The 12,191-nt window shown below is 40.2% G+C and overlaps 1 protein-coding gene across 5 annotated transcripts in view; it reads right to left on the bottom strand.

The window, feature by feature from the left end:
- The window catches only part of cadm1a (cell adhesion molecule 1a), a 612,111-nt gene that overhangs the window by 84,951 nt on the left and 514,969 nt on the right, over positions 1-12,191 (bottom strand). For all 5 annotated transcript variants that reach the window (XM_033638966.2, XM_033638931.2, XM_033638948.2 and 2 more), the window contains one exon: positions 3,997-4,169. In XM_033638966.2, the coding sequence (XP_033494857.1) occupies positions 3,997-4,169 (173 nt within the window). The remainder of the gene's footprint in view (positions 1-3,996; positions 4,170-12,191) is intronic.

Below are 12,191 nucleotides of genomic sequence, written 5' to 3'. Positions count from 1 at the left end.
AAGCTGTTTCCTGATTTTCAGCGGTACCTCTGTTGTTTTATTGCACTCATCATTAGCACAGCAACCTGCTCTGCTGTAAATAACATCCATTCAGCTGGTGTCCGTCAGGCATTGAGAGTCTCTTTTTACCCCCCTACATAAAAAAAGAAGCCTTTTCACTCTGCTAATTCCCTCTGACAATAGCAGCCAAATAATTTCTCTGCGGGCTCAGGGTCTACCAAAAAGTGATAGTGAAGTAATTTTGGCCAGGGAAAATGAGCACATTAGAGTGTAATGCCCTGCTCAGGGAGAAAATGTTACTGGTATCAACAGCATAAAAGCATGTTAAGATAATGCTTATGAGGATGAGAGGAAAAACAGAGAGAAAGAGAGGCGGATGCTGCATTAACAGGAAGATCAACAGGAAGGCAAAGAAATAAAGAAATCTGGCAGAAGTAGGTGGAGGCAGGTTAAAGGATTACCCCAAGTTAGTGGGAGGTAGAACATACACACCGCACTCATGTATTGATCCCAAGCTACGTTTTGGCTGTAGTGCTGAATGTAAAAACAACAACGAAAAAAACTGGTTCACACCATGCTGATGGACAGTTGTTAGTAATGCATTTTTTAGCAGTTTTTCCTTATCTGAATTAAGGGTCAAAGGATGGAGGATGTTACGCGCTCTACAGGTTGTGGAGCGCTTTGAGGCAAATGTGTGACATGTATTGTTGGGCTATATAAATGACATTGACTTACATCAGCATGTAATAAAATTATGACAGATGCTATTTGCACCCAGGTGTCCATTAACCAACAATGCTATTTACACCAGGGTGTATATTCCTGGGTTTCCTAGCAACGTAGAAATATGATGTTAACACCAACTGGTCTATTCAGACATTGTGCTAAAGTTAATGTACCCAGTGTGATTTATACATCAGAAAAACAGAAAGTAATACATCAACTAAGTCTAAAAATAATGAGCCAACACTGACTCACACAGGAATCGAAACCCAGTCTACATCACCTGACTTTCCGGCAGTACATATGCAAGATCTTTCTTGGAAATCTACCACTTTCAAGAGGAGATGAAACACTGAACAATATGACTGTGGTTTGGTTGAATTTTACCTTTACTTTTTATGCTAGCTAGTGACATCACTGGGGCAGTTCATCCCTGTTGTCTGCTTGTTCAGTTGTTGTGCAGTTGTTGTGGTAGGCTTGGTAAACTTGCTCGTATAAAGCATGTTTTGTCCTTTGATGGCTGTTTTTTTCTTTGACAATATTTATTTATGGCCAGTGTTTGAGGTGTTTTGAGTAGAATAGTGCATGGAAATACGCATAGTCACGTAGTGCCTGACAGGTGGGATATATGTTGTTTACTCTCTGTTTTGGCAGAAATGGATGTACAATACTGGGAGAGGAGACATTATAACAGGGGTGAGGAGTAAACAGAGTAAAACTTTTGGGTTATGATCTAAGGCAGGGGTCGACAAACGCTAGTATTAAAAGAGCCATCTCAGTCAGACAACTCACACTTTAAATGTTTATTTCAACAGCAAAACACAGTTAGAGTTTGGTGTCTAGATTTCGTGATGCTAAACCCTGACAGTTCCTCTGATGGTAATTCATATAGTTTGTTTTTTACTGATGCTTCATGATGCAGAAAATGGTTACATTCGACTCTCTGGGCTTCGAGAGGTGGGAATGATGTTGATCATGACGTAAGGTGGCTTATGGACGTGACCGCTGGGTTAGGCTACATTAGTTATGTTAGCTGTGACATAATACCGTTAATGCCATGTTATAAGCATCTCCCGTTGTTATTGTGGTCTGACAACTTGATGAAGAAAGTGGTAAAGCACATATTTGTTGTGGAGAAGTGCTTTGTGTGGTTTAGTTAGTCAATTTCAGGCTTTCCACTTTCACTTTCACTGCTGTCATCCAGCTCCATGGAAACAGGTCTTACTAATTTTTTTGTTCTTGCTGGCTCATAAAGCATAGGCAGTTGGTTTTTAACTTTGACAGTAGTTCTTTGAATCTCATCAAAACTCTCAAACTCCATTGTATCAACACTTAACCAGTCTGAAGTACTCAGTGTTCATAGTCACCCAGTGACATCTCCAACTAGCTTGTTGAAAGATGGCAATTTAGTTTTCTAGCAAATCTATGTGGATATCAAGTTTGATTGCAGTGTCACATCCTGCCTAGGTAAAAATTAAATGCAGTCATGTTGTTCAGTGTTTCATCTCCATTTTAATTTCAGAGGTCTGGGACTGGCTAGTACAAGCCCTAACCCTGACCTTTTTGTCCTCACCTTGAACAGTTCCAACCTTAACGCATCAACATGACGAGTACTAGCCAACCACAGCATGTAGTGGGATGCATAAAAACTTGTCACAGGGATGGGTGAAAATCACCAAACAGATGTACTGTGACTTTTCTCAACTGGGTGCAAAAAGACACTCTCTAAAAATTATCATGTGGCCTGTTATTCCATGAATTGAAAATTAAAACCAATGACTCACTGGAGCTGATGTTGTCAGGTTTACTTTTAGAACTAGTCCATATATCATGTACATTTGCTGTGCAGTGATTTTTTCCTCACAGTCTCCAGTCGCCTAATACCTTTCTTTTTTGGGTAAACAGCAAAAGTTTAAAACCTGACAAAGCCTCTTCGGAGGGATTTAAGACAAGCTGAGGTCATAAGATCAAAATTGTCCAATTCAACTCTCCACAGACTTTTTTTGACTGGCCAGTACAAAAAGTATGTAATATTTCAGAGTACTCTAAATATTATTTTTAAATTAATGTTATTACTTCATTTAAGGTCTAGTGTGTGGGATTTAGTGCCATCTAGTGGTGAGTTGCAGATTGTGCCAAGCATTCAGGAGAACTACAGTGGCTGATGCAAAATGGCAAGAAAAGCAAATTGCCCTATGCAGAGCCAGTGTTTTGTTTGTCCTTTGTCCTGTCTGTATTGACAACATGTCGCAATCTATGAAAGAGGATCGGCTCTCTATGTAGATATAACAGCTCATTCTAAGGTAACAAAATCACAACTAGGTTTAGTTTCAGGTTATTAAAAACTAATGAAAACATAATTATGAATACTACATTCTATTTCTGCCAATAGATGCCCCTATATCCTACACACTGGACCTTTTACTCAATTATGTTTTCTGTACATTTTATTTTTCTACCCGTTTTAAGACCTTCTCTGCACTGCCAGGATATAACTCAATCCCTGTCTTACATTTTATGTTGATAATTACCTAAAAGCAGTTAGAACCAGTCTTCAAAATCCACAATGTAAAATGTGCACGTAAATGCAGAATGTAAACTCCTCTCCAGGTCATTAAAATAACCAAACAATACAGAGAGAGAGAGAGAGAAACAATACTGAGGACACAACCTCTTCTTTGGTGGCAAAAAATAGGTTCTGCATTAAAAACATCTCAAGGAGCTGCTTTGGTGTGGGTGTGTTGCCACAGGCACTGGTGAGAAGATGAAATGCAATCCAGTTTGAGTAACAATAATAATGAGTTTGCACGCTTATCAGGGGGCAAAACAGTTTGCATGCATTTTTTTCCACCACCTATTGTGTCCATTTTAATGCTGCCTCAGGACCCCATTTTTCTGGATCCAAGTGCAGGGCAGAAAGAGCACTCATGTGACAAAGTGGACAGAGCAAAGAGGTAAGCTTTTGGTTTTTTGCCATATCCACTATGCAGTTTGAAACAGGGAGGGATTAAAAGTATACCACAACTGTATTCAAACACAGCCCTTATTTACAAGTCAGTCTGCACACATTAGATTATGATCTTTGGCTCAATCCTGCTACAGATGCTAGCAATAAGCACCAATGCCAACAACTCACCAATCATGTAAATATCATCATAAGGATGATCCGGGTGTTTATGTTCCCGGGGCAATTTCTCAAAAAAGGCAGGTACAGAGATACAGGTAAAACGAGAGAGAGTAAAGTGATGGAGGGTCAGTGTTAGACCTGCGTACCATAGACGTAGAGGATGTAGTCATCGAAAGACTCCCCCACTGCGTTGGAGGCCACGCAGCGGTAGGTTCCGTTGTAGGACTTGTTTAGGTTTTCGATGTAAAGATCGCCGCCAGTGATGACGGCGTGAGATGGCACATCGTCATCCACCTTCACCCAGTTCACCCGCTGTGGTCTGAAACAAAAACCAGAGCACCATTAGGATACCATGGATATGATACACATTCAAACAGAGAATAGAAGAAGAAGTGATAGATGATGTGATCCTTTTAGTAACCAAATTGAAAGTCTAAGGAACTGCCCTAAGGGCTTCCATATTCATTATACCCGAAGTACAAAACTGTAGTGTAAAAAACACAAATTATTTTTGGTACTCTGAGTCTCCTACCACCAATATGAGCGAAAGATGTAAAACTTGACCTCTGCAGGGCACAGACCTAAAAATGGTATTGCCACATTTAAGAGTTGTCTTCCCCATGTACCTCTTTTTGCACCTAATGCACACCTAATTTTGAACCACTCTAAGCATTTTGACCAAAAACCATTAGGTCAGAACCCGAAAAGTTGGTTTCCAGCTGGAACCAAAGACCTTGACCTGAAGCGTGAACCGTGATGACATTAGTGGGCGTGTCATATTCTACAGGTTGGAAAAAGCAACATATTCTCACTCCCAACTTGTCACATATTGCTGCTTGTTCAGTGATGTATGATGTGCTAGGTATCCTGAATGCATCTGTTGTTGACGTTTGGGACGCCATGTTAATTAACGCCTGTTACTTGCAGTGTCTTTTCAAAACACAATTTTGTTTTCACAGGAAATGTACAGTTTTTGTTCGTTAGCTGCATACAATCTTTTTCAAAATGAACTGTCGGTGAAACATCTTGTATTTACTTAGCATTAATACAGGAAGCAAACACTGGGCTCTTTTGTGAAAGTCCAGTGTTTGTTGGACACATCCCCCACCCCTCCTGTCTGCCCTACAGGGACTTTCCAGCTCCTTAAGTTAAATTGTTTTCCTGCGGCGTTTCAAAGCGATGCTGTCCAGCATTGTTACACATGGACACCGCCTGGCAGCATATCATACTGCTGCAAAAAAAGATGGCTTTTGTTGTGTAGTGTCTGACCTGGTAATCAATGACCAAGCAGCAGTATTTGTCAACTGGAAACGGGATGGAAAAAGAGTATGGAGGCTTTCAGGTACACGTCTTCTACGTGTTCTTATCAATTATAGTTATTGTTGTTGTTTTATGGATAAAAACAAATATCTGTAATAACAGAATAAAAGCTCACAGGTAATCAGTGTCACTCAATGTCAGTCTTGCTACTACTGTTTACCTCCACTGTGCAATTTGCAACATCCTCTGTTGATGACGCAACCTTGATTACAATAGTTCTGCTCAAAACTGGTGGAAATGAGGGCTGCTACGGCGGATTGCAGCAAGGCTTCAAAAAGGCATTCCACAAATCAATGGGCTACGTCACAGTAGCTATGTCCATTATTTATACAGTCTATGTTCAAGAACGAGAGCTAATTTGAAGGAAAAGAGATATGGGAAACATGGATGTCCTTGGCATGTGGTAAGCATGTGTCAATTCACTAATTGCAGCACAATATTTTGTGTGCAATGACATGGTATCATTGATTGAAATCAGTAGGACTTATCCTTTAAGGTATTGAATTTCAAAAAAAATAAAAATTACACCCTACTTTAGGAGAGAATAAAAAATATATATGCCCAAGAAACTTTGGGATACGTTCTCTGAAATCTTACAATTTCTGCAGTTATTCTGTGGCAACGCAGTGGCTGTGTAAAACAACAATGTTTAAACATGTGTTATGTCCAAACTCTGTGTATCTTGCAGGTGATCTGAATGCCTCCTGCCGTTAGTACCTGATCTCTGGCATCTGTTGGCTTGCCTTTAAAAAGCTCTCTCTGGCCCCACCCACGCTTCCTCTCTTTCATCTTGCAGCCAGCACTGCGGCCAGCAGTGTTTCAACCACCTCCTTTGGATTCTTTGTTTACTTTCAATATCAATATATAACTTTTTTTAAAACACAAGAAAAAAAAACATTTCTATTTCTATTTCTATTTCTTGTCACAACATCATGTTTGCCTATTGTTTATCTAAGCGAGTTTCTCTTTTTATGGTAGTGCAACGTTTTTTTGGCATACGATTCAAATAGTGGAATGTTGGAGCATCCTTAAACCACCAAGAAGAGTTTTCTCTCAATCACTACTGTGTTCCTGTAATGCCATACAATCACCAATAGAAAGGGGCCCATTCCCCTCATATAGTACACACCTGGGTGTACACTACATGACAACACTTGAGAACTTTTCCCACATTTAACAGCTCTCTAAAGGTTATCGTCTGTCATTGAGATAAACAAATATACCACCTTTTTTATTGATTTACAAGGAGCTGTTTTTACAAGACAAAAAGACTAATCACAGAGAATTAGGACATAAAAACAAGACGTATTAAAATGACATTCCTCCCTTTGTGTACAGCTAAAAGCAACAATAACTGTGAAGCAGCTTTGTGTTCAAATTGCAGGCTTTCCACGCTCGTACACTTGTGAGTGTTGCTGTGTAGGTGGGCGCCTACCAAGCGTCTGTATTTGTTCTCTTTTCTACCTTGACTGAGGTTTATAGCGGGGTGACAGATTCCATTTTTATGACAATGAGCTCAGAGCGCTCAGAGCCACCGAGGGTGAAGAGAAAAAAAAAAAGAAGACAAAACACCTCTATTTTGCCGCTGCAACTTCCAATGGCCACTGCCAGCTACTGTTATTTCCCCTGAGCGTGTGCTGATGGTCTCTCTTGTTGCATTTTGTTGTGGTGTTTTAACTTGTTTCCCTCCATTTGAAAACATTTGGTGTGGAGGGAGCAAGCAAATAGGAGAAGGGGGAAAAAAAAGATGATGCGAATAATCCAGGAAAAGAAAATATGAAATAGCAGTTGGAGCTCAATAGCAAAAACAAACAAAGCACAAGTGCGTTTAATGGCTGCGGTGGACGGCTTGAAAGTGAGCGCTGTGTCTATTACAAGTGCTCCCCAGATGAAATGAAATGTAAATAAATAATAAATATATAAATATACATCTTTTCCTAAGATGGAGTGAGGGACATGACCTAGAAAAAAAACTTTCTATAGGTGGATGGGAGGTTGAGAGAAGGGGAATAGGGAATCCAGAGAAGGAAGATAGACAGAGACAGACGAAAGAGGTAAGATGGGGCTGCAAGGAGAGAGGAAGGGCAGGCGTCTAGAATACAAATGGCTGCCTGCAGCCGGGGCCCCCTGTGCTATCTGCTGGTAATGACTGCACAACTCTCAGCAGCTCTAATGAAAATGACTTCCAATTCCCGGCTCACTGTATTGATTGTGTTTTCATCTTTATAAAATGAATACGGGTAGTGAGCTTGTCTCTATGCCAAGTATGAAAACTGCGGGGGGCTGGTGGATAGAGGCAGTCTGAAGTACACAGTGTTTGGTTCGATGTGTGTGTTTCCGTGTTCTTGTACTTCTACCCTTCAGAGAATCATACAGAGTTTGAGACACTCAGAGTGAGAATAATTCTTGCAAAGTGAGGAGAGATCCTGATTTTGATTTAGGATTTAGATGACATTTCAGGTTAGATTTCAATGTAGGTAAAGTTTAAGGCCAAGTCAGAGTTCTGCACTGGTCCTGTTTATTAATCATCCATCACATAAATGCCACTGATTTACTTAAAGGGATATTTCACCTTCATTTTCAACCAGCTTTGTATCAAAACAATGTAGGTAATATGTGTAAATGAACTGTGATAAACTTCCCTCCATCTAACCAAAGCCTAGAGTTTCCCTGACTCTCTGGTTATTGCTCGAACGACACACTGCATTTTCCAATGCATTCTCACTCCGACCTCTTCACACATTGATGTTGGGTCATGAACCTCCATCCGTCAAGGTATTACATGCAAGGTACCCTGGGTGCGTTGGTTGTTGACCTTCTGGGACACTGTGTTAAGTTCTCCCTGGTCCATCACTGAATGTTTTCAAAATACACTTCTGTTTTCACAGGAAATTTAACGTTTATATACAGTCCCTTTCAAAGTAAATGCACCACATTGGTACAACACTGCAAATTTATGTTTTTTACTTTAACAACACACACGCACGTGGTTAGGTTTAGGAATAAAGAACAGTGTTTGGCCTTTTAATCTTACGGAAATCGAACACCGGCATCCCAGGTGAAAGTCTATGGTTGTTGGACCCATCCACCACCCCTTCAACCTACCTTACTCGCACTTCCGTTGCCTTAACTTTCATTGTTGTCCTGTTGCGTCTCCCCCTGATGCTAACCCTGCGTAACATACCGAGGTCAAAGGATAGCTTTTTTCATAGGTGTCTGATGCTTGAAGTCACTGACCAAGCGCCAGATTTCAATGACTTCGGAGTTAGACTGGGTTGCATTTTTGTATTGCCTGCCACCCATGCCACCACTAGAGACAAACATATAGGAGCAGATCAAGAGACTGAACCATCCCCCACTTTCTCTCTCTCAAACTCGGACCGAAATCTAATTAAACGGTAAAACTAGGCAGTGCTCATTGAATATTTATCAAGATTCTCTTACTGTATTGCCTATTTCTCACCTTCAGTGATTTTAGAAACAGATTTTACTGCTGTGTTTAGCTGCAACGGCAAGAGTTTATCAACAGGAAATCGGCACCATACTGTTTCCTGCACAGTGAAAACAGAGGCCGAACTACAACTAGGCAGCACTGATCCAATATAAATCAAGATTTTGTAACTGAGTTGCCAATTTCTCACTTCAGATGTTTTCAGAAACATATTCTAGCTTCTTTTTTAACTGTAATATGCAATATTGTTTCTTGCCAGCCAGTAGCCATTGTTTCATATGGACGTGTTTGCATTATGTCACCCACCAGCGAAAGCGTTTGTTGGTGTGGTGCGGCACAGCGCATCATGGTAGTTGGAGGTTTTTCCCCTCTTGAACAAAAGTGTCCTTTTTCTCTGTCTTCTCTGGCTCTGTAGCACCAATTTCAAAAGTATTTCTACTGCATAGACATCCTAGTTTTATTAAAAGCCCATCTTTCAAGCAGTGAAACACTTCTTAAATAGAATACCTCACCGAAAAACCTATGTTTTGAATTTTAAACACCTTTAACCTCTGAAAGGTTTGGCAGTTGGTTCTGAAAAGCTCATTAACCAAGGACAGGAGTTTTTTTTATTCACCTTGCATTTAAAACACTGACAATGGATTCCAACAGCAACCCAGTTTCAAGGCCAACACATTATCAAAACGTTTCTGTCCATTCATATGCTCAGCATGCTCTGGACAATTACAGACAATATGGCTACATAAATAGGTTCCATTTGTCGGTAGGGATGGGTGGTACGGCTTCCTGACTAGTCAGAACTGAAATATTAAAAAGTGCTGGACAAACTGTGCTGCTATCAGTATTTTTGTAATGTTAATTCATTCTAACAGAGTTGGCAAATTCCCAATTGTAACAGAAAACAATGACAAAACTTCTGGCCTTAGGCATTTGGGTTTGATGTTATGTAACTGTGTGTTTGCAATCTCCAATCATGGCTGACAGGGCACAACATTCAAAGTGTTGGATCACTTTACTAAATTTAATAAAAATGCAGGTAAATGCATTATATGTAAAAAGGTAGTTGGGTGTTAAGAGGGTAACCTAAAGAAACACTTACTGGGAATCCCCACTGGAAGCGAGATGTGAGCAAGTGTGAGCGGCGTGTAAGCGTTCTGTCATTCAATCCACACTGACTCCGTCTTCCATAACATATGATCCGTCTGTCAGCTGAGTGGACAGCGTCTGGCTAACCTGCCTTCACCAGGCTGACAGCAGAAATTTATTGAACCAAAATAGTTTTCATGTCTGCTCCATGGGAAGAAATCAACATAGTTTATATGTATTGATTAATTGATTTTATTTCCCCACCCACTGTTGCGAGTGAGTCAATCTGCCTGTAGTGAAGCGGGCCTGCAAACAGACAGGTTGGGAGCCTTTATCAATCAATGCAGATACAGACATGGTTAAAAAATTTCAAAACACAAACAGCTGGATATTTGTGTGATTTGAGCAGCTGTCTGCAGATTACACTTCACTTAAGTGCTAAAAATTGTGGGGATAAGTGTAGATTGATACATTTAATAAAATGGAAGTGCTGTTACGTGAGACGCACAACAAGCTGTCAAAAATGCTTCTAAAAACGCTTTCAGTGGAGATTGGCTGTTTACAACTGTGACACTATAAATCTGAAGCAGTGCAACATGTTTGACTGCTCTAGTAAAGCAGCTGTGACATATGCAGCCTCAGTGCAGCCTCCCAATATAGGATTTGCAAAAATAAAAGTGTAACTGTCTCGACCTCCTCAAATAAAAGTAACACTTTTTAGCGTTATAAAAGTCAATAGATAGAAACACAGGACACAGCTGCTATTGGTTTTAAGCACATTTAATTCATGTTCCTAAATAGTCCCATAGACAATAGGTATGTTTGTAAGTCTAATCTGATGCTCTACACTAAAATGACTATTTCTCTTTCTATGAATAAAAAAAAGTTAGCTGCTCTGAGAGTATGGTGCTCTGAATAACCAAAGGGAATATAAATTGTAAGTGTGCTCGGAATTATCCAATGGTCCAGTTTGTGCCAGAGAGTGCTCTGGTGCTCAGAGTGACTGTTTAGGCTACGACTGATTGAGCTGTGTTGCTTATGGTCATTGATATTTTCAACAGTTTAGGGAGATGACCATAGCCCTTAACCCTGTTGTAATGTTATGTTATGTCTTTATTATTTGCACCAAATTATGGAGGGTAGTATCAGTAAGAGTACTGACAGGTAGTATCAGTATCAATAAACAGTATTAGTATCTGTATCAGTAAAATCCTAATGACTGCCCATCCCTATTTGGCGCAAACACATTTAGCTGTTGATGTCAGCTATTATAACTACGCCTACAAACATAACTCAAGAGTGAAAGATATTAGGAGCTTACTGTGCTGGGGATGCAAATTTGCAAATCCTTGGGTAGTGAAGAATGATCCGCCCTACTCTCCTTTGATTGGCTACTACTTGTTGCCTTTGTTGTTTGGACGAGTTAGGTTTAGGCAAGAGGAGTGAGATTGGTTAGAGTTAGGGTAGAAATGTGAGGTTTTGCCAATCAGAGCCAGAGTAAGGTAGAATAAGACATGCCATTCCTTCACTATAGAACTTTTTCGCAGCTGACATCTTGACTTGTCATAGTAAGAAATGCCCAGGTGAAACTGCTAACATTAACAATGGCTCCATTCCATTAAGTGTCCAACTAAGGTTTTCCTGTGAGCCAGCAGGCACAATACCACGGCCTACCCTAAGTGCAATGTGAGGAATGTGTGGGATTTGCAAATTTGCACTGGGGACAAACCGAAACTGTGTAATCACTATATTTTGGCAATTTTGTGCTGTAGGAGGGTCTCAAAAACTTTCAGTGCATGTTTTGATTCTTTTTTCTTAATGAAACCGGGTTGCCATCAAAATCCATTTCAACTGTTACGAATCCAAGCTCACCCAAGTTGTGTTCCTCTGCCAAGCTACTGACTTTTCAGAGTCACTGTTCAAGCCTACACACAAAAACTTAATGCCAAAAACCTTAATTTTTAATGGGTTAAGCCTATTTCTTTAAGGTTGCCATTTATCTCCACACTTGAATTTACGTGTCCTTGAAAGGACCCACTGCAATGCCACACCTGCAAGTTGGTCACACCATTGGTTCTGATATAATATTCATAGCTCCAGCCTCATTCAATGATTATTTTGTCCCGTTCAAATTTGAACTGCCTTGTCAACAAACTAATATGATTGATACCAACAACACCGACTGCACTGATGTTTGGATAGCTCAGCAGGTGTCCTGTCTGGAGCCTGAAGCTCTCATTCCTTTATTCACCCCAAAGTGCCCTAATGGCTTCATTTGCACTCCATTACATTTCACATCACAAAGACGTGTCATCTTAAGAAAACAACATCTTGGTTTACAGATAATACATGTGGTATAACAACCTAATGAGTGTCAAACAAGATCTTCCTGATGCTAACGCAAGACATGTCACAGAACTGTTTAACACTGATAAAGATCACTGTGAGTTCAGTTTTGACATTGTGGCAAAAATGATTCAGAGA

Source organism: Epinephelus lanceolatus, chromosome 11, assembly GCF_041903045.1.
Source record: "Epinephelus lanceolatus isolate andai-2023 chromosome 11, ASM4190304v1, whole genome shotgun sequence".
NCBI classification, from domain to species: domain Eukaryota; kingdom Metazoa; phylum Chordata; class Actinopteri; order Perciformes; family Serranidae; genus Epinephelus; species Epinephelus lanceolatus.
The sequence above is the reverse complement of the archived record's forward strand: the minus strand, read 5'-3'. Positions and strand labels throughout refer to the sequence as shown.